Source organism: Neomonachus schauinslandi, chromosome 6 (assembly GCF_002201575.2).
Source record: "Neomonachus schauinslandi chromosome 6, ASM220157v2, whole genome shotgun sequence".
Taxonomy (NCBI): Eukaryota; Metazoa; Chordata; class Mammalia; order Carnivora; family Phocidae; genus Neomonachus; species Neomonachus schauinslandi.
In genome coordinates, this window is record NC_058408.1 from 97,460,292 (window position 1) to 97,482,921 (window position 22,630).

Below are 22,630 nucleotides of genomic sequence, written 5' to 3' on the forward strand. Positions count from 1 at the left end.
TTAGCCCCATAGCAATAGGAACCCCAGAAGACAAAGAATAACATGGTGAGGAGTTCCCTGAGGCCTCTTTTTGCCTCCTATATAGCTCAGAGTGGGTGTTGAAGAAGCCCAATATCTGTAATGGATACAGGAAAAAAAAAAAAAAAAAACCAAAGAAAAGCCTGCTCTCTCTTGCTAAAGAACTGGGAAAAGGTAGCCTAGAATTGATAGAAACCTTTTTGACAATAAATGCCCTACTGCAGCAAAACAAAAAACAAAAAAAACTCAGAGGAAAAAGCCATAGGCCCTCAACCACTGTTAGCAAAGGCCAAACGGGGAGCTTAGATTGCCATCCGACACTGGCAATAATAAAGTGTCTCTCCCAATCCCCAAAGTGGTAATATCAGAGAAGTCCAAGTGGCAAGCCTGGACTTTCACTACTGCCCAGCACCCTCTTATGGAGACCACATTGGGAACCTGGACTTTTAACCCCACATCAATAAGGTATTTCTCACCCTCCCCAGGTCAGTGAAAGCCACGTGAGAAGCCTAGATTTCTACCCCTGCCCACTGAAATGAGGTACCTCTACCTCTCTTCCAGAATGGTGTCAGCAGAGACCAAGGCAGAACCCTGGACTTCCACTCCTACTTGAGAGTAACAAGGCACCACTCCTCTTTTCCACAGTGTCAGTAGAGACTGAGTGGAAAGCACAGATTTCAATCCCTGCCCAGTAGTTAGGCACCCTTCTCCATCCCATCCAGAATGGTTCTAGGATTCTACTATCCCCACTTGGTATAAAGAGTCAGTGTTGGGGCACCTTGGTGGCTCAGTCTGTTAAGTGTCTGACTCTTGGTTTGGCTCAGGTCATGATCTTGGGGTCATGGAATTGAGCCCTGCATCTGGCTCCATGCTCAGTGTGGTGTCTGCTTGGGATTCTCTCTCCCCGTCCCTCTGCCCTTGCGCCTCCTGCTTGCACTCTAAAATAAAGAAAGAAATCTTAAAAAAAGAGAGAGAGAGGAGTCAGCATCTATATTCCCCTGCTGGTGTGGTTTCAGTGGAGAGCTGCTAAAATTTAAATAAGATGTAGTCTCATAACATAATTCTCAATATGTCCAGAATGCAACTGAAAAACACTTGTCATACCAAGACCCAAGAAAAATCTTAACTTGGATGAGAAAAAACAGATGCCAACATGTCAGGTAATTCTGACTAGACAAGAATTTTAAAGCAGTCATCATAAAAATGCTATGACCAATTAAGAACACACTTGAAACAAAATAGTAAGTTTTAGCAAAAAAGATCAGACGAGATTGGGCACATTCAGGGTGGTACGGCCATAGACAAGTAAAAAAGAAAGAGAGAGGAAGGAAATATAGTCAAAAGGAAATATACAATAACCTCACTAAATGGGCTCAGTAGGAGAATGAAGATGATGAAAGAATGAATTTCAAAACACTACAACAGAGGGGCACCTGGCTGGGTCCGTTAGTAGACCATGTGACTCTTGATCTCAGGGTTGTGAGTTCAAGCCCCACATTAGGCACAGAGCCTACTTAAAAAAAAAAAAACAAACACTACAATAGAAATTACCCAATCTGAACAAGAGACAAAAAAGACTGGGGGAAAAAAAAGTGTCAGAGACCTTTAGGGCTATTTTTTAAAAAATCTAATATTCAAGGTTATCAGAATTCCAGAGAAGAGAGGGGAGCTTGGGAGCCTGGGAAGCTCAGTCAGTTAAGCATCCGACTCTTGATTTCGGCTCCAGTCATGATTTCAGGGTTGTGAGATCAAGCACCGTGTCAGGCTCCATGCTCACAGCAAGGAGTCTGCTTAGGATTCTCCCTTCTCCTACTTCCTTCTGTCCCCACTCCCTTTCTTTCTCTAAAGTGAATAAGTCTTTTTTTTTAAATAAGATTTTATTTATTTGAGAGAGAGAGAGAATGAGTGGGAAGGAGGGGCAGAGGGAGAGGGAGAAGCAGGCTTCCTGCTGAGCAGGGAGCCCAATGCAGGGCTCAATCCCAGAACCCTGGGATCATGACCCAAGCCGAAGGCAAATGCTTAACTGACTGAGCCACCCAGGTGTTCCTAAAGTGAATAAATCTTAAAAAAAAAAAAAAAAAAAAAAAAAAAAAGAATTCCAGAAGAGAGAAAGCAGTTGGAGCTGGAAAAAATATCTAGAAAAAAAGCTGAAAATTTTCCAAACTTGGTAAAGATAAAGATTCAAGAAGCTGACCAAAGCCTAAAGAGGATAAATCCAAAGAAATAATCTTGGGTAGAGGAACAGAATTCAAATGACAGTATTTTTCATCAGAAACTATGAAAACCAAAAGAAAGTGGTACAACACTTTTCAAGTGCTGAAAGAAAAGAACTGTCAACTCAGAATTCTAAGGATATTCTGAAAATATCTTTCAGAAATGAAGGTGAAATCAAGACCTCAGATGAAAAAAAATAAATAAGAGAATTTGTTGCCAACAGACCTACCCTAAAAGAAACACAAAAAAAGTTCTTCAGATACAGAAGAAAACTTGGAATTTCAGGAATGACGAAAGAACAATAAGGTTTTCTAAATTATGTTTAATGTTTGAAGGACAAACTATAATACTGTCTGATGTGGGGGCACATGGCTGGCTCAGCCATAAAGCATGCAACTCTTGATCTCTGAGTCATGAGTTCAAACTCAACAATGGACTTAGTTTATATTAAAAAAAAAACTTTCTAATATTGTCTGATATGGTTTGCGCAGAGAAAATATTTAAGTCAATTATGTTATAAAAGGGAGAGAGTAAAAAGATCTAAGTGGAAGTAAGGATTCCACACTTCATTCAAAGTAGTAAAATGTTGGCACCAATAAACTGAAAAGTTGCAAATATATATGACAGTATCTACAGCAATCATTAGAAAATCTATACAAAGAGATACACTCAAAAACACTATAGATAAATCAAAAAGGAATTCTAAATAATATTCAAGTAATCCATGGGAAGGCAGGAAAAAAGAAATAAAGGAATGAAAAACAAAACAACAAAAAAACAATAAAACAGCAACTTAAGCTCTCATATCAACAATTACACTAAATGTAAATGGACTAAATATATCATTAAGAAATTGTCAGAACAGATAAAAAAATATGAACTATAAGAAACTTTCTTCAAATACACTGATGATGATAATAAAGATTAGGCTGAAAGTTTAAAGACCGAAAAGTGTGAATGTTAATGTTTTATTACATGACAATATTAATCAAAAGAAGTAGCTCTATTAACATCTGATAAAGAAAATTACCAGAGATAAAGAAGCATATTATGTTGATAAAAAGGTCAATTCACCAAAAAGATACAGCAATCCTAAATGTGTAGGCACCAAACAACAGAACTTCAGTATACAAGAAGCAAAAACCATTAGAACTAAAAGTAGAAATACACAAATCCACAATTAAAGTTGGGATATTCAACAAATCCCCTCTCAATAATTGACAGAACTATTAGAAAATTAGCAAAAATTGAGAGGAGTTTAATGTCACCTCAACCAATGGATCTCAAGGCAGCTTAGCAAGTTATACATCATAAATGGCATGTAGTCTTGTTTAATGATCTGTTAAACATAATACATAACCATTTTCTATTGTTGCTTTATTTTAATAACAAAAGTAGCACATATTGACTGGGGGAAAATACTGATTTTTAATAAAGTAAAAACTAAAATACCCCTGCCAATCTGCCATCACTCCCCTAAGATAATCATTCCCCAGAATCTGTATTCTTTAAACTCTTTTCTCTCTTTATATATATATGTAAATATGCACATATGCACAGTTTTAATTTTATTAAAAAATGGGATTATACCTCACATACTGTCTGCAACTTGCCTTTTTCAGTCCAATGACGTATATGGACATCATTCTTAGCTGGTAATAGATATATAGTTCTGTCATATGAAGTATTAATAAAAATGTTCTCAAAAAACTTCTTATTCTTTGATAAGTCCCTTTCAGTTACAAAGGCATATTACACTCAGTACCTAGAAATATAATGGCCATCTGCTTTTATATACCAGCAGAAAGAATAAAATTCTCCTTGAGCAAGGTAACAAGATAGTTGAAATGCTCTGAAAACAATAAGGGGACAAAAAAACACAACTTTATCAATTATGTTTTCTAATTTTTTTTTATTTCTCAAGGAGAACTCCATAATTTAGCTGGCATCATTAACTAAAGGAAAATATAGGTATCCTACCATTATGTGCAAAAAAGAAGGGGTGGGAATTATGTTAATACAAGTACTTATTTCCAAGAGTGAAATACTCACAGCTGTTTCTCCTTTTGGGAGATCTGTTTCTGCAGATTGTCGGATTTACTCTGACACTCTTGCAGATATTTCTTGTCTTCATCTTCAGCTTCCATTTGCGCCTTCTCTGCTTGCTGCAATCTGGTGTAATTCAAATCAACTTTGGGTAAAACTGAGGCTAGAACTAGGGTGTAAAAGGGTGAAGAAGACAAATAAAAGAAAAATGGGGAAATAGAAACATTTCTAAATGAAAACAAAGTTTGGGGGGAAACTCACAAACTCAAACGTGAAAGAGCCACACAATGTCTAGAAATTGTTATGTGATTTTTTTTCAATATAACATATAATATGCCCAGAATACTATCTTCAAATTTGTTTTATTTCTTATTCATAATTAACAATGCAAAGCAATACAGCCTTTACCACTTACGTAGAGCAGAATGAATTAACTTCGAAAGTATAATGGGTGTGTTACTGCCTTTTTACAAAACCATGTAAAGCACAGTATTTATGTCTACACTAGGTGAAGAAGCCACATTGTTATTTATTATGTTAGGATGTGTATGCCAGGAATCAAGTGTGCTACAAGGCCAAGAGCAAAGACCTGCAATTATTTCGAACAGCCAAGTCCTCCCTGTAGGATCTTTATGCATTTACTACATTATGCCGAAAGCTGTGTGTTGTGTGTATGTTAAGATTCGAAAGAATATAGTATTAGTTGGCAACATTCTCTAGAGATCATTTTTGTTCATCACTGATGTTTAAATATTAGCTTAAAATGTGATTTTCATTTGTTCTGTTTTTATTTGTAAGTCATTGCTTCTCCCTGTGCTTAGCTCCACTCCCTGCCTCCCATCTAGGATTTCTTAGATTTAACTTCAATGTTTTTATAAGAAAACTTTTCCCACGTATTAAAGAGACATTAACTCCTTGTAGGGAATCACAGGCAAAATTTCTATTCAACTAGCTGAAAACACTGCCTCTTCTTTTCTTCCTAAAAACATACCAGTGGGGCAACCTGACACATTTGAGAAGTATAAATGCCACTTCTGAGCAAAAGAGAATAACATTCAAGTTATCTCTAAATTGAAATTTAATTTTAAAATATTAACATAGGGGGACAGGGACCCAAGTATTTCTCTAAGATTACAGAAACTAAAATAAAACTCAGAATGAGGTAGGGCTTGAAGTTGTGCTATCACAGAAGAGGGCTAAGGGAACTAGAAAACTGAGGTGCTAGAGCACAAGAGAATGGCCAATCTGGGTTATAAACTATTTTAAAACATATTAAAAAATCAGTAAAGAAGCCATTAGGCCAAGAGTGGGCCAAGAGGGAAAATTTGTGCCAACACACTGTGAAACCAAAGGGTTAACTTATTTTTAAACAATGTTTATATTTTCCATCAAAAAGTAGCTAAAAAGATAAAACTGCACTTGAAAATCCTGACCTCCAAAAGGTCAATACTCAAATCAGCCTTTGTGCACGAGGTTTGAGGAATGTGTTTTTGGAAATCCAAGTGCACCCACTCTGCTTCATGGCAGTGTATTACCACAGCAGCTGATCAAGAAGTGGACAGAGTTCTTAATACCCTTTTCAAATACTTAATAGCATAAATTATTTTCTATTTAATATATTATAAAATTGTCGACTCTCTTTTAGTCTGTTTAAATACAAGTGGTTTTCAGAAAGATATATCTTTGACCAGCTTGTACTGGTCCTGAGTGTCACTGCTGGCATATTTCACCAATGACATTGCAATTGTCCTAGTTTGAGTTAACAAATCACTGTCACTTCATAATGGAATGGACAGAAATTAAAGACAGAGAAAGGTAATAAAGATGTCCAAAATGTAAAAATGGGGATAAAGAAAACAAAAAAGAAAAAAGAAGAAAGAGGATGTCAATAAAAGAATATTCATGTCAATAAAGCATTAATAGTTATGTTTTTCATAAGTAGATTCAAAGAAAGCAATGATAAGACATATGTTGACACCAACATGACAGGTCAATGGAAATACATTACATTTTCCAACAATAAAAGTGAAAAATGCCAATACAAAACAATTCAATTCAAATAAAATTATTTATTGGTTTGGGTTGAGGGTCCTAGCTCAAAGAAACGCAACTAAACTGCCAACTCAAAGCTTGATTTCAGATAAAGAGATGATGAATGACAAAGGATATGACAATCAATATGCATGGAAATCAATCAGGGATAATTCCACCATAGATTTTGTTCGTTTTTCACTTTTTTTAAGTTTTTGTTTGTGTATTTGTTTTATGTCATCGATTGAACCACATGAAATTGCTGATATTAAATCTTTTAAGAAAATCCACAAAATGGCAAATTCAAATGAATTCAGCCTACTATAAAGCAACTTGATTCCATGCAACAACCAAAACAAAAAAGGCAAAATCCTGCTGGGCTTAAAAAAAAAAGTCCTAATAAATTTTCCTAATGGTTTTTGTGGCAGGTGTCAGAGTTGAATAAAGAAAAGGGAGAAAAAAAGGAAAAAAAGAAACTAAGACTGAAAATGCTGTACCTTTGCTCCAGCTGCCTCATGGCTGCAGTAATTTTATTGGTTTTTTCTTCTAGTCGGACAATTATTTCATTTTTTTCTTTCAAGCCATCTTCAGAACCCTATGTAGAAAGAAAAAAAAAAACTATAGTGGCTTTGATTTTTAAACCTGAATATTTTTAAGTTTTGTATACCATTTCACTATGGAATTTTTACTTTGAAATGAGTAGAGCTAATTTATAGGTTAAAATACTCCTATGATATAAAGCAGCAGTACTATTAGTCTTCAATTAAAATGTAATAAAAAGAACTGCCTTTAGTGTTTCTGGAAGACAACAGAATAAACTCTTGTAAACTATGCTTTTTTTCCAATTAAAGAGTTTTTGGCAACAAATCTACTGAAACAGTGATGTCACTTTATGAGAGAATTGTAACGATTATTATAGTAAAGCATTTATTTTTTTAAGATTTTTTTATTTGAGAGAGAGAGAGCACGAGCAGCGGGGAGGGACAGAGGGAGAGTGAGAAGCAGACTCCCCACTGAGCAGAGAGCCCCACACAGGGCTGGATCCCAGGACTCTGGGATCATGATCTGAGCTGAAGGCAGACGCTTAACTGATTGAGCCACCCAGGTGCCCCTACAGTAAAGCATTTCAATCAAAATTAAATCTTTCTCAGGGCCCTTGGCTGGCTCAGTAGGTAAAGCATGTAGACTGCTGATCTTGGGGTTGTAGATCTGAGCCCATGTTGGGTGTAGGGATTACTTAAAAAAATAAAATCCTGAGGCGCCTGGGTGGCTCAGTCGTTAAGCGTCTGATGCCTTTGGCTCAGGTCATGGTCCCAGGGTCCTGGGATCGAGCCCCACATCAAGCACCCTGCTCTGGGGGAAGCCTGCTTCTCCCTCTCCCACTCCCCCTGCTTGTGTTCCCTCTCTCGCTGTGTCTCTGTCAAATGGGTATTAAAGAGGGCACGTTCTGCATGGAGCACTGGGTGTTATACACAAACAATGAATCATGGAACACGACATCAAAAACTAATGATGTAATGTATGGTGATTAACATAATAAATTTAAAATTTTTAAATAATTTTTAAATTTAAACTTTAAATTTAACAAATTTAAATAAATTTTAATGTTTTAAATGTAAATATTTAAATTTTACATTTAAATTTATTAATCAAATTTATTAATAAATTATTAAATTTAAAATTAAATAAATATTTAAATCTTAAATTTTAATAAATTTAAAATTGATAAATTTAAAATTTTTTAAATTTTTTTAAAAAGTAAAAAAATAAAAAATAAAATCTTAAAAAAATAATAATTAAAGGGGCACCTGGGTGGCTCAGTTGGTTAAGTGTCTGACTTCAGCTCAGGTCATGATCTCAGGGTCCTGGGGTCAGGCCCTGTGTTGGTCTCCACACTCAGCGGGGAGTCTGCTTCTCCCTCTCCTGCCCCTCCCTCAAGCTCATGCTCTCTCTCTCTCAAATAAATAAAATCTTTTTAAGAAAAAATAAATCTTTCTCAGGACTACACTGTATAAAGAATTCACAGAAATGTCCTACATATTTAGATTGAGTTTTCCCAAAAGATTTAATCTTCATACTTAACCTTTTGGCATTAAAAAAGAAATTCAGATAGGTGATTTGTTTATTCTTTGATACCTATTCCATTGCTACACTACTTAAGCTTCCATACAGAAAAAAAGTCACTGGTTTTTATTACCAATATAGCACAGCTAAAAACCAAATCCTTCATACAAAAGTTATTTTCAATTTACATTAAACTCAAGAAATTCTAAGAATTTAAGAATGAGCCTTACCTCCAAAATCTATAAAGAACTTATCAAACTCAACACTCCCCCCAAAAATAATCCAGTTACAAAATGAGAAGACATGAATAGACACTTCCCTAAAGAAGACATCCAGATGGCTAACAGACACATAAAAAGATGCTCAACATCTCTCATCATCAGGAAATACAAATCAAAATCACAATGAGATACCACCGTACACCTGTCAGGATGGCTAAAATTAACACAAGAAACAACAGGTGTTGGCAAGGATGCAGAGAAATGGGAACCCCTTGCACCGTTGGTGGGAATGCAAACTGGTGCAGCCACTCTGGAAAACAGTATGGAGGTTCTTCAAAAAGTTAAAAATAGAACTACACTATGATCCAGCAATTGCACCACTAGGTATTTACCCAAAGAATACAAAAATATAGATTTGAAAGGGGTACATGCACCCTGATGTTTATAACAGCATTATCAACAATAACTATGGAAAGAGCCCAAATGTCCATTGACTGATGAATGAAGATGTGTTATATGTGTGTATATATATATATATAATGGAATATGACTCAGCCATCAAAAAGAAGGTCATCTTAACATTTGCAACGACATGGATGGAGCTACAATGTATTACACTAAGCAAAATAAGTTAGAGAAAGACAAATACTGTATGATTTCACTCATATGTGGAATTTAAGAAACAAAACAGATGAACATATGAGAAGGGGGAAGAAAAAAGAGGGAAACCGTAAGAAACTCTTAATGACAGAGAACAAACGGAAGGTTGCGGGAGGGATGTGGGTGGGGGATGGGCTAGATGGGTGATGGGTATTAAGGAGGGCACTTGTTATGATGAGCACTGGGTGTTGTATGTAAGTGATGAATCACTGATTTCTACTCCACTGTAGGTTAACAAACCATAATTATAATAAAAATTTTTTAAAAAAATGATCCTTACCTGCAACTTTTGATACATTTCTATGTTAATTGCTTTAACTTCCTCTAGTTGTTGCCGAAGGCCTATCAGAGTATCCTGCTTCTCATGGATATCTTTCTCCAACAGCTTCATGGCAAGTTCAATTTCATGTTTCATACTAACTTGTACCGCTAGCTCATTTTCCACATCCTGCAATTTCAACATATCCTCAATTCACATACCACTTCAGGATGTCAAAAGTCAGACACACGACAGTTAATGACAACATGAAGAATTTTCTATTCACTATGTAGACTATTTTTTTTTTAATGGTTTCATGTCACTAGGTATATGTATTTTTTAAGGATTTTATTTATTTATTTATGTGAGAGAGAGAAAGAGAGCACAAGCAGGGGCAGCAACAGGCAGAGGGAGAAGCAGGCTCCCTCCTGAGCAAGGAGCCAGATGTGGGGCTCAATCCCAGAATCCTGGGATCATGACCTGAGCAGAAGGCAGATGCTTAACCGATGAGCCACCCAGAAGTCCCTGTAGACCACTCTTAAAAAAAAAACAAAATACGGGGCGCCTGGGTGGCTCAGTTGGTTAAGCGACTGCCTTCGGCTCAGGTCATGATCCCAGGGTCCTGGGATCGAGTCCCGCATCGGGCTCCCTGCTCTGCGGGGAGCCTGCTTCTCCCTCTCCCACTCCCCCTGCTTGTGTTCCCTCTCTCGCTGTGTTTCTCTCTGTCAAATAAATAAATAAAATCTTTAAAAAATAAAAATTAAAAAAAAAAAAAAATACGTTCCACTCAATTTTGCTATGAACCTACTTGAAAAAATAAAGTTTATTCATTTAAAAAAATAAAAAAAATACATAGACTACTCTTTTGAGGTTTAAGCCCCATAAAGGGAATCAACCAGGTCCTATAACATAACATTCTAAATATTTTCAACTGTGTATTTTGTGAAAATGAAAGCATTTTCTAGATATTATCACTATTCTACTGCTTCAAAATTATTTTTATGCCTCATAAACTCAGTATTAATTTTCCTTAATCAAAGAAATAAAGTAGTCTGGGGGTGTCTTGCTGGCTCAGTTGGAAGAACATGCGACTCTTGATCTTGGGGTCATGAGATCCAGCCCCCACATTGGGTGTAGAGATTTCTTAAATAAATAAAACTTGGGCGCCTGGGTGGCTCAGTTGGTTAAGCGACTGCCTTCGGCTCAGGTCATGATCCTGGAGTCCCTGGATCGAGTCCTGCATCAGGTTCCCTGCTCGGCAGGGTGCCTGCTTCTCCCTCTGACCCTCCCCCCTCTCATGTGCTCTCTCTCTCTCATTCTCTCTGTCTCAAATAAATAAATAAAAAAAAAAAAAAAAATAAATAAATAAATAAAACTTGAACACACACACACACACACACACAAATAAAGTAATCCATACAAGTGAAGGCCAAAGATAACTCAAAACCCCACTTCACAGTTTCAATTTCTTCTCTTATAGAATTTTACATTGGGGTGGGGGGATGGGGTACATGGAGGGCACATGATGGAATATACAACCGCGTGTTATATACAACTGGTGTTGTATATGGGTGCACATGGATGTTATATACAAATGATGAATCACTGAACTCTACCTCTGAAACTAATAATAAGCTATAAATTAAAAAATTCTCACATCAAAAACAAAGAAGTTTCCTAATATTAAAGACAAATAGCAAAAGGGATGGAAAGGCTAGCAATAGTCTCTTCTTGACCTGGGTGGTGATTATACAGTTATTTATGTTATAACCCATTAAGCTGTACATTTGCATTTTTCTGTGGGTATTATATCAATTTAAGGTTAAAAAAATCAGTTAAATAAATAAATAAAATCTTAAAAAAAAATTATTTCAGAGAGAGAGAGAGAGTGTGCGAGAGAGAGCATGAGCCGGGGGAGGGATCGGGGAGAGGGAGAGAGAGTCCCAAGCAGACTCTGCACTGAGTGCAAAGCCCAACGCAGGGCTCCATCCCACCACCCTGAGATCGAGCCCCTTGTCAGGCTCTCCGCTCAGTGGAGAGTCTGCTTCTCCCTCTTCCTCTGTGATCCCTCTCGCTTTCACTCTCTCAAATAAATAAAATCTTTAAAAAAAATTTTAAATATCATTTTAGTCCTATTTGAATCCATCATTCTGTTTTTGTTTTGTTGTTTTTTTTTAAAGATTTATTTATCTGACAGAGAGACACAGCAAGAGAGGGAACACAAGCAGGGGGGGTGGGAGAGGGAGAAGCAGGCTTCCCGCGGAGCAGGGAGCCCGATGGGGGGCTCGATCCCAGGACCCTGGGATCATGACCTGAGCTGAAGGCAGACACTTAACGACTGAGCCACCCAGGCGCCCCATCTATTTTGTTTTTTTAATGCTGATCACAATCCATTCATTTCAGATTATAACACAGTTTAAAAACACTTGATAAAAAAAGAATCTGAAGGAGTTGTAAGGGGGTGAGATTTCTATCCCACAGCAAGGAAGATAAAGCTAAAAAAGAGATTTTAAGTGATGCTTAAGGGTAAATTATTATTATGATTATTTTTGCTAATGTAAACTACCTGTCTTAACTGAGATTCATCTCGAAGCTGCCTTCTGGCTTCGTTGTACATTTCATCCAGCCCCTGCCGAGAATGCTTGTATGTTTGAAGCTCAGTTTCCACATCCACTTTGGTAACCTAAGAAGAAAACATCAAGCTTTTTACTGTGTCATCACTACTATCAATACAGCACAGAAATAAATATCCAGTCTATGCAGAAGTCCCCAAAAGTGGCAATTTCTGACACAAGACAGTGTGTTTGCAAACAGTCCATACTTACCTCCAGGTGCTGCTGTGTTTTCATTAAAATCAATTTATTTTCACTTCGTAATTGATGATTTTCTTCTTGGAGTTTAATGATATTATTTTTTGCTATTGCTAACTAAAAATTATGAAACAGGGACAAGAAAAAAGATTTTAAACACCTTTACTTATACTTGCTCTACAGGTTATGATCATCGCTATAAACAATAGAATATAAAAGCTTAAAACTAGTCAAATGTCTCACATCTACAGAAGCTTTCATAAGAAAAATGTGCTAGTATCCTAAGATACCAATAAAAAAATTGAACTCTTATTTCTAGTATTTCCTTTTATTAGTCAAAATATATTGTTAGTTAAAACATATCATGCATATCTGATTTAAGTATGTTCTGAATACAAAGTATCATGAAACAATAAGACTGTAAAGACCTGTGTAAAGATAAAAGATCTATAAGAAGGCTGTGCTATCATTGAAAATGTGATACAGACCTTCATGATAACCAAATAGGACACCCTCTGAAATAGATAACACTGAGTGACCATCACAAATATGAGACATTTTTCACCATCAGAGTTAAACTAAGTGGCTTGGTTCTGAGGCCTACAATGAAAAGAGGGATTCCAGGAAAGGAAAGCAGGGACCATCCCCAATGTTGGCTTATAAATAAATTTCTGAACACTTCATCAGGGATATAACTTGAACTTCACAGTGTGCCTAAGGCCAAGAAGAAGCACAAACTAGAGAGCAGCTCTAATGGTCCCAATCTATCAAACTACCAAATGGTCTCGATGGCCAACAGACACATGACAAGATGCTCAACATCACTCATCATTAGGGAAATGCAAGTTAAAACTACAATGAAAGACTACCTGTCATAATGGCTAAAATCAGAAACACAAGAAACAACAGGTGTTGGCGAGGATGTGGGGGAAAAAAAAGGGACCCTCGGTGCACTATTGGTGGAAATAGAAACTGGTGCAGTCACTGTGGAAAACAGTATAGAGTTTCCTCAAAAAATTAAAAATAGAACTACCCTACAATCCAGTAATTGCACTACTGGGTATTACCCCCAGAATACAAAAACACTAATTCAAAGAGATACATGCATCCCTGTTCACTGCAGCATTATTTACAATAGCCAAACTATGGAAGTGGCCCAAGTGTTCACTGATAGATGAATGGATAAAGAAGATGTAGTGAGTGGATGGAATGTTATTCAGCCATTAAAAAGAATGAAATCTTGCCATTTGCAACAACATGGATAGAGCTACAGAGTTTAATGCTAAGCAAAATAAGTCAGAGAAAGACAAATACTGTATGATCTCACTCATGTGTGGAATTTAAGAAACACATGAGCAAAGTCAAAAAAAGAGAGAGAGAGAGAGACCAAGAAACAGACTCTTAACTATAGAGAACAAACTGATGGTTACCAGAGGGGAGATGGGTGGTGGGATGGATGAAATAGGTGATGGGGATTAAAGAATACACTTACCATAATTAAAAAACGAAACAAAAGAGAACACTATCAAGTGGTCCCAAACTATCAAAATAAAGATACATTTGCAGTCATGCAAGTAATCATGTGCTCCCTGGTTTGGAAAAATTAGGCCAGTTCTAAAAGAATTAAGAATTTTAATTAACACAGAAAGTAGGGTTCAGAGCACTCGTGACAGATTTCTTCCTCTAGCCTAAATAATTCTGAAAATAGAAAGCAGTAACTCTGTGGATTAAAAAAAAAAAAAAAACTCATCTAAAGCAACTTTACAAACAGTATTAAAAAGAGAGCAGGGATAAATTTCCAGTCTGGGACCACCAGATAGGCGCTCTGACAACGCAGGAAACCAAAGCACACGGGATGAGGTTTATACTTGGTTGGGTGGAGAAAGGGTGGCCATGAGCAGGTAGTGGTGCTTGTAAAGAAAAGTAATCTGAATAGTGGAACAAGACAAACAGTATCATTTTAATGGGAATTTCTACCTATAGAAATGGTAGGTGATTCACTATCTAAATAGAGGTCATCCAGATTTTAAAGAGAATCACAGCTTATTCATAGAAGGGCTTGTATAAGTGTCATCTTTGGGGCTCATTTCTAGGAGTATCTCAAACAACTCACAGATTTACCAGAGAATTTACCTGAGAAAATGTGGTTTCTCTAGAACTTATAATCATCAATTATAACTATATTGCAAATATTCCATCATAAGGATGAAAATGTGCACCCACGCACATGCACACTTAGTGTATTCATACTTAAAATGGAAAAGGATCAAAAATACTCAGTCCGTGTAAGACAACTATCCATGGCTGGGTTACAATACCTCTTCAATCAGCTTAGTATTTGACTTTTCTAATGAGTCAACTCTTGAATGGAGACTGCTGACTGTGCTGCTGAAATTAATAAAGAAAAAACTCATTCAAATCACACAAATTCACAAAAGTAAGAAAAGGTATGTTATCCTGGACTTACCATGTTAACTAACATGCACCGACTATCCTGAATTTGTGAGTGTGGGAAATTTCATTAAGTTGGATAACCAGATTTGGCTAGGAAAGCAATAAAGACTGGAGCAAAAAACTCATTTCTATTAAAATTCCACTTTATGCTGCTCATTATTTTTTGCTGTCTTCTTAGAGTCTTTCTTACATTTACATTTTAATACTTAGGAATGGATTCCACACAAAGACTACCAAGTATTATTAAAATTAAAAGTTATCTTTTAAAGGATGAACTTTAAATATCCACTTTATAATTAAGTGGCTTAATAAGCATTTACAGCAGTCTTCAACACAAGGCCATTCTGTTTCCACTCTCCACTTTCATAATCACTTAAAGACCTCTAAAGTCACCCATAGTTTGGGAAATGTGAATATGAAATTCACATCAGGTACCCGGACAGCCAGCAGCTAAGCAAACACCCTGACTTTCAAGGATATAGCTAAAAGTCAGGTTAAGCCGAATGAACTTGGTTTTTTTGTATTTTTGTTTAAATTGATCAAGATTGGACATTACTGTACATTTTTTTCCTGCATTTTTATAAATCTTGATAAAAAATCGTATTTCAAACTGTACAGTCACCAGAAGTACACAGTTATCAAAAATGCACACACTTCCCTTGGCATCTCCGAGACTGGACATTATTGTACATTTTATTTAGTTTGTTTTTCAAGACCTTGTTTCTACCACCTCAAGCTTTAATAACATAATATGCTGTTTACATCACAATAAAACCTATCATAGATTTAAACAAATTTTATACCAGCCTCAGAAATAAATATTGGCATTTTAGTTTAACTAGTGAAACAAATCTTTTTTCATTCATATTAAATCATTTTTAAATATTATCATTCTTAGGGAAACCACTTGAGTTTTTCACAAACAGCAACAGGGTATCCGGATGGTGAGACCTTAACAGGTGTGGGACTAAGAGACAGAGGACCAAAGTTAGAGTCCCTGCTTTTCTACTTTCTGTGTCACCTTGAAAGCTGTAAAACCTGAGCTCCAGTTTCCTTACCTATAAATCAGATAATAATATCTGTCCTATCTTTATGTAAGAATCAATAAAATATTAATCAAAAAAGCACTTCTGAAAATAAACCCTCAATAGTTTTCTTTGAACGAGGGATAATATGTGAGTTCTATTTTTTTCTTTATCTGTTTTCTATATTTTTTTAAGTACTCTAAATATACAAAAACATTCTAACTGGAAAAACAATGAAACCTTTTTAAAACCGTAAAATGTACAAAAGTAAGGCACTAGCACTGCTGTAAATGATTTAAAACACATAATTTCAAAGAGAATGAGAAAACTCCTTGAACCAAATGGAACAGACTCTAAGATAAACTGTTGAGTAAAAACAGTGAACTACAGAATAGTGTAAAAATTATGCTACTTTACGTGTAAAAAAACTGAGGGGAAGGGAACTTTAAGAAAATATATGCATATTCTTGTTTATTTGTATAAAGTATCTCTGGAGGCATACACGAGAGCCTATTAATTAGTCCCAAAGAGGGAAACCAGGTGATTGGATATCAAGGAGGAGGGAGGCTTTTTGTTCATGTTCCTTTTGAAGTTTAAACTATGTGACTATATATATATATATTTTTTTAAAGATTTTATTTATTTATTTGACAGAGACAGAGACAGCGAGAGCAGGAACACAAGCAGGGGGAGTGGGAGAGGGAGAAGCAGGCTTCCTGCTGAGCTGGGAGCCCGATGTGGGACTCGATCCCAGGACCCTGGGATCATGACCCGAGCTGAAGGCAGTCGCTTAACCAACTGAGCCACCCAGGCGCCCTATATATATATTTTTTAAAGATTTTATTTATTTATTTGAGAGAGAGCAAGCACGAGCAGGGCAGAGGGAGAGGAAGAAACAGACTCCCCGCCAAGCAGGGAGCCCAATGCAGGGGATGCAGGGCTCGATCCTAGGACCCTAGGATTGTGACCTGAGCTGAAGGCAGTCGCTCAACCAACTGAGCCAACAGGCGCCCCAAACTATGTGAATATATTACCTGTTGCCAAAAGTGAATAAAGCTTTAAGAGTAAGTAAATAGGCAATACAAAGTTGCATTTAGAAATATAATCTCAGAATTACAAATTAGAAAACACACATACATACACATATATTTCCTATGACATCTTTTATTAAAACTCTGATTAAAAAAAAAAGACAATGATACAAGATATTTCCTATCTCTCCAACTTCAGAGAAAGCAAGAGTTACAGCTTCTTATCTTTCTAAAACGGGAAAATGTTTAATTTTATTTTCTGACTACTGAACGAAACTTAGAAAATCAGAAAAGTATAAAGAATAAAATAGAAATTATCCATAATTTCATCACCCAGAGACAGTCATTTTTGCTAATTATTCATTTTAATTAATGGGAACAGTCTCCATTTCTAACTATGTAGCAAATACTATTCACTTTACCTGTGCTATCTAGTCCAAACTAAAATGTACTATAACTGGGGCGCCTGGGTGGCTCAGTTGGTTAAGCGACTGCCTTCAGCTCAGGTCATGATCCCGGAGTCCCGGGATCGAGTCCCGCATCGGGCTCCCTGCTCGGCAGGGGGTCTGCTTCTCCCTCTGCCCTCTTCCCTCTCGTGCTCTCTGTCTCTCATTCTCTCTCTCAAATAAATAAATAAAATCTTAAAAAAAATAAAAATAAAAATAAAAAAATAAAATGTACTATAACTGTAAAATACACATTGGCTTGTGAAGACAATACAAAGAAAGAATATAAAATACCTCATGAATAATTGTTATATTGATTACATATTGAAATAATATTTTGGGTATACTGGGTTGAATAAAATATATATATATATTTTAAAGATTTTATTTATTTATTTGAGAGAGAGAAACAGCATGAGAGGGGATAGGGCCAAGGGAGAAGCAGGCTCCCCGCTGAGCCGGGAGCCTGATGTGGGACTCGATCCCAGGACCCTGGGACCATGACCTGAGCCAAAGGCAGTCACTTAACCAACTGAGCCACCCAGGCTCCCATAAAATATATTTTTAATTAATTTCATGTTTTTTACCTTTTTAATGTGGTTACTAAAGATTTTAAGTTATCTATATGACTCACATTTTATTTCTACTAGTCAGAACTGCACTATACTATTTTACATATTGATCTCAGAAATTCTTACAAGTATTCACTGACAGCTTCAATGCCCAGGTGACATATATAAGGAAATAAAATATAAGGAAAAACTCCCACCATGGGAGGCGACAGCCACATTTACACATGAAGCTCTTTGAAGTAGGAAAAATGAATTTGTGAACCATAAAAATGATATAAACTTCCACCCTATCTAGCCTTTTCTTCTCAAGGATGCAGGGATAAGTTTGAAATTCTGTCTGTATTTTTTTGACCCCTCCCCAGAAGTTCTATTTTTAAATTCTCCAAATGTTCTATCTGAAAATCTGACTCTTGGAAAGCCTGGGTGGGTCAGTCGGTTAAGCGGCTGCTTTTGTCCCAGGTTATGATCCAAGGGTCCTGAGATCAAGCCCTGCATCGGGCTCCCTGCTCAGCGGGGAGTCTGCTTCTCCTTCTGCTGTTCCCCTGCTTGTGCTCTAATCTCACTCTCTCTCAAATAAATAAATAAAATCTTAAAATAAAAAGAAAATCTGACTCTCATTTTTGAAAATGAATTAGCTCCAATAATTCTCTGTATTCTTAATTTCTATTCTCTACTCCCTCAACCCTTTCTCAAAGATGTTTAGTAGGAAGGAATAGGGCAAAGTGGACCTGAAAAGGGTGTAAAAAACCTCTACGACAATATAGTCACAAATATCCAAGTATCCATAATACTTACTTCAGTTGTCTATTTAATTCTTCAACATAATTCTTCTGGTCTAATATGGCAGCAATCTGAACATTCCTAAAGAGGGGGAAAAGCAGCTTTGTGTCAGTTGGAAAGGTATTTACTGAAGGACTAAAAAAATGTCTACATCGCCTAAAATTGTTGTAAAACCATAATGGCAAAAAACATTATCTTGCCTTTAAATAAAATTCAAGAATCTTTATAATAATGTAGCAGTAGGCTGTGTACTAATTATAACCTTTGTTAAGTCTAGTATTAGCAAGTAATCTATTTAACAATACCATTAAAAAGTATATTTAAGAACTCCCTGCTCAGCAGGAAGCCTGCTTCTCCCTCTCCCACTCCCCCTGCTTGTGTTCCCTCTCTCCCTGTCTCCGTCAAATAAATAAATAAAATCTTTAAAAAAATAAAATACATTTGACATATAACTATAAATTTAAGGTGTATATGTTAATGTGATACATTTGTGATATGATTGCCACTGTAGCAATAATTAGCACCTCTATTATGCTACATAATTATCCTTTCTTTCTCTTATTTGGAGTAAGTATATTTTAAATTTAAACACAGATCTTGGAATAAACTAGCATTTGTAAGCTTGTGAATAATAAGCTTTCATCTCTTTTACAGCAAAAAAAACAGCAATTAAAATGGGCCTCAGGAACTACAAGTGTGACCAAAAGCCATACTTCAGACAAACGCCACTTCCTTCTATGTGATTTCTGCTTTGTAAAACTTGTGTATGGAAGCTAAATGAAACAAAGCAGGAACTACACACAAAATAAGGAAATAAAAACTACATTGTCAAAAAAAAAAAGCTACATTATCAATAGATGGACCTCATGGTGATTTGTAAAGAGCTACATAAAAAATACAACATGTGCGGGGCGCCTGGGTGGCTCAGTCGGTTAGGCAGCTGCCTTCGGCTCGGGTCATGATCCCAGGGTCCTGGGATCGAGCCCCGCATCGGGCTCCCTGCTCGGCGGGAAGCCTGCTTCTCCCTCTCCCACTCCCCCTGCTTGTGTTCCCTCTCTCTCTGTCGAATAAATAAATAAAATCTTTTTTTTTTTTTGAAGATTTTATTTATTTTTTAGAGAGCGAGTGAGAGAGAAACAGCATGAGAAGGGAGAGGGTCAGAGGGAGAAGCAGGCTCCCCACTGAGCCGGGAGCCCGATGTGGGACTTGATCCCAGGACCCTGGGATCATGACCTGAGCCGAAGGCAGACGCTTAACCATCTGAGCCACCCAGGCGCCCTAAATAAAATCTTTAAAAAAAAAAAATACATGTGAAATAACTTATGAAAATCATACCTTTCTTTATTTCCAATATCTTCTTCATTCTTTAAATACATGGAAAAATCAATCACTCCAACCTAAAGTAAATCATGTTATTTTTAGTTAAAGGGGAGAAATATTAGAAGTACAGTTAACATGCAACTGAAATTCATTCTTAATTTTTCTTTAGTGTTTAACAGTACTGTTTACAACTGGATCCAAGAGGAACAGCACAAACTAAAAACACTCTGCATTTGGTACGAGTCACTTTCACTTACTTGTGAGTCTAAATCTTCTCCCTTTACACATAGGTTAGCATCTATCACATTCAGGCCAACCAGCAGCCCAACAATTACTGCTCCTTCTTCTTCCATCATTAGTGCATGATACTCATAAAATTCACTGTGGAAATTAAAATAAAAACCTTAAAACACAAATTTACTTCAAACACTAAATTTTAAAATCTCAGCCCCATAATATAAACATGGAGCCCATACAAATTTGGTCTCTTCAAATTAGCCTTTCTATATGTGAATAACTTAAACATTTTGAAATGTTAATGTCCATGTAAACAAGGTAAAAGAATGGGGCTGAAAGAGATGAAAGAGGAAAAGGAATTTTGAGAGAAAGAAAAGAGAAGCAAAGAGATATAGATCAAAAGAAAAAGAGGCATCACTGAGGCCTGGAATGTCTGGGACTCTCAGAAGACATATTGACTGTTACTGATTTGATTACAATACTTTTTATTAGAGTTGACTTTTTAATTCTAGGATTTATTAAGAATCTTGGGATGAAGACTAAGGTAGGGAATGAACATATGAAACATTTCCAAAGCCCATGTTCAAATCAATGTATTTGATATGTATATTGCAAGTGTTCTTAATAATCATCAATTAAGGATGGTAGGACATCTATACCCTAAAAAATGTTCAAACGAGATTTGTGAAAGAAACAGGACAGTCTAAAAACTAAGACTTGACAATTATGTATTCATAAAACTAATTATCACTGTCTCATGCCTTCCTCAAGAAGTCCCATGTACTATTTAATCACTTTAATTGACCTTCACAATATTATTGAGAAATTGCTGGTGCTTAAAGTACGGTCATTCTCATTTAACAAATGGGAAAACCAAGATGTACGACCAGAGTCATAAGTACTACCAAAAATGACCAGATTCTCCAGAATATCAGACAGGCACTCCAAGAGAACAAGGGCAAACAGAGGGACTGCTTTGGGTCACCCCCTCTAACAACTGATTACCATACTCTGAAAGTCTGTCTTAAACATCTGGCCTTCTATTATTTATTTATATATTTACTACATGAAGGCAATTTATTCAAGAAGTTAATACTGAAAACAAAAGTTTCAGTGGGGGTGTTATCACAGCTATGTTCAGTATTACATTTTTTAAAAGGATGAATCCATTCTCTGTTAAATAAAAAGCTTCAAAGGTAAACAATGAATGGTCTGAATGATAAGATGTATTCCTGAAATTGAGCAGATTTCAAAGTCAGTGCATAGACCAGGCTATTTATAAGCTCGACTTCCCATCAACCTCAGCACAATGTCAACTAACAATAACAAGTTAATGTTTTCCAGTCATCTTCACTATACCACTTAATTGCCAGCACTCACTGGCCTTCAATTGACAGTTTTAAAAGTGCCCACAATACGGCCAAAGCAACAGTTTAGACATTCAGGATCTAAATCTGTTGGGGTGCCTGTGTGGTTCAGTTGGTTAAGCGTCAGACTGTTGATTTTGACTTTGATCTCAGGGTTGTGAGATTGAGCCCCATGTGGGCTCCGCCCTGGGAAGGGAATCTGCTTGGGGTTCTCTCTCTCTCCCTCTGCACCACCCACCATCTTCCTCTCTAAAATAAATAAAAAATAAAAAGAAATTTGTCAGATTAAAGCTCCCAATCCCAATACAGATTTTTATTTGTAGAATTAACTGTAATTTAGAAAAAAAATAAAACTAGCTTAGAAATATAACATATAAATAAATTTTCCTTATTGGTCAATACAAAGCTTATGGTATTCAGTTTTTAGGCTAGTTCCTGATCCATGTTATGTCCCTACATGATTTTCTCTCTCATGTTGCTCTTCTTTTTTTTAATGCCATCTTATTGTATTTTATGTATCCTTTTGTACTACATCTTTAATTCTTTTTGGAAAACAGGATATAAATGAAATTTTAAAAATGGAAATGAACATGACTTAATGGTACTAACCTTAAGAGATCCCTCTGAATAATTAAGCAACGCAGGTAATCAGCCATTTTTTTTTGCATGAGGGCTAATCGAAGCCATGCTCTTGCACGACCCAGGGGGGTCCTAAAAAGCAAAACCAACTGGTCAGAAGACAGTCTCAGTCCATATATTATAATAGACTACATATTCTATTGCTGTCAAGGTTCATATTAATAAAGGAAAACTGCAATTTATCATGGTTTTGTCTGTTTCTACAGGTGTTTTGGTTTTTTTTGTTTGTTTCTAGTTTTTTAAGCCAGCTCTTTGAACATGCAAACCAATCCCTGGGAGCTATTTAAGTATCTAAGGTAAACCTGCACCTACAGGACATCTAGGTACCATTTTATGCCTTGGAAGAAATGACGCTCTAAATACTGAGGATTATCTCTACAAGAAATATTTTGACCGAATGGGCTTAACTGTCTAAAGATAAATATGTAAGGTGCAC

At 36.3% G+C, this 22,630-nt stretch overlaps 1 protein-coding gene across 2 annotated transcripts in view; it reads right to left on the reverse strand.

The window, feature by feature from the left end:
* Positions 1 to 22,630, reverse strand: part of RUFY2 (RUN and FYVE domain containing 2) — a 47,598-nt gene that overhangs the window by 15,785 nt on the left and 9,183 nt on the right. For both annotated transcript variants that reach the window (XM_044916045.1, XM_021700062.2), the window contains exons 4-13: positions 22,165 to 22,266; positions 20,209 to 20,332; positions 19,967 to 20,028; positions 18,647 to 18,712; positions 14,642 to 14,711; positions 12,339 to 12,440; positions 12,080 to 12,196; positions 9,535 to 9,702; positions 6,807 to 6,904; positions 4,285 to 4,404 (exon numbers count right to left, since the gene is read on the reverse strand). In XM_044916045.1, coding sequence (XP_044771980.1) covers positions 4,285 to 4,404; positions 6,807 to 6,904; positions 9,535 to 9,702; positions 12,080 to 12,196; positions 12,339 to 12,440; positions 14,642 to 14,711; positions 18,647 to 18,712; positions 19,967 to 20,028; positions 20,209 to 20,332; positions 22,165 to 22,266 — 1,029 coding nt within the window. The remainder of the gene's footprint in view (positions 1 to 4,284; positions 4,405 to 6,806; positions 6,905 to 9,534; positions 9,703 to 12,079; positions 12,197 to 12,338; positions 12,441 to 14,641; positions 14,712 to 18,646; positions 18,713 to 19,966; positions 20,029 to 20,208; positions 20,333 to 22,164; positions 22,267 to 22,630) is intronic.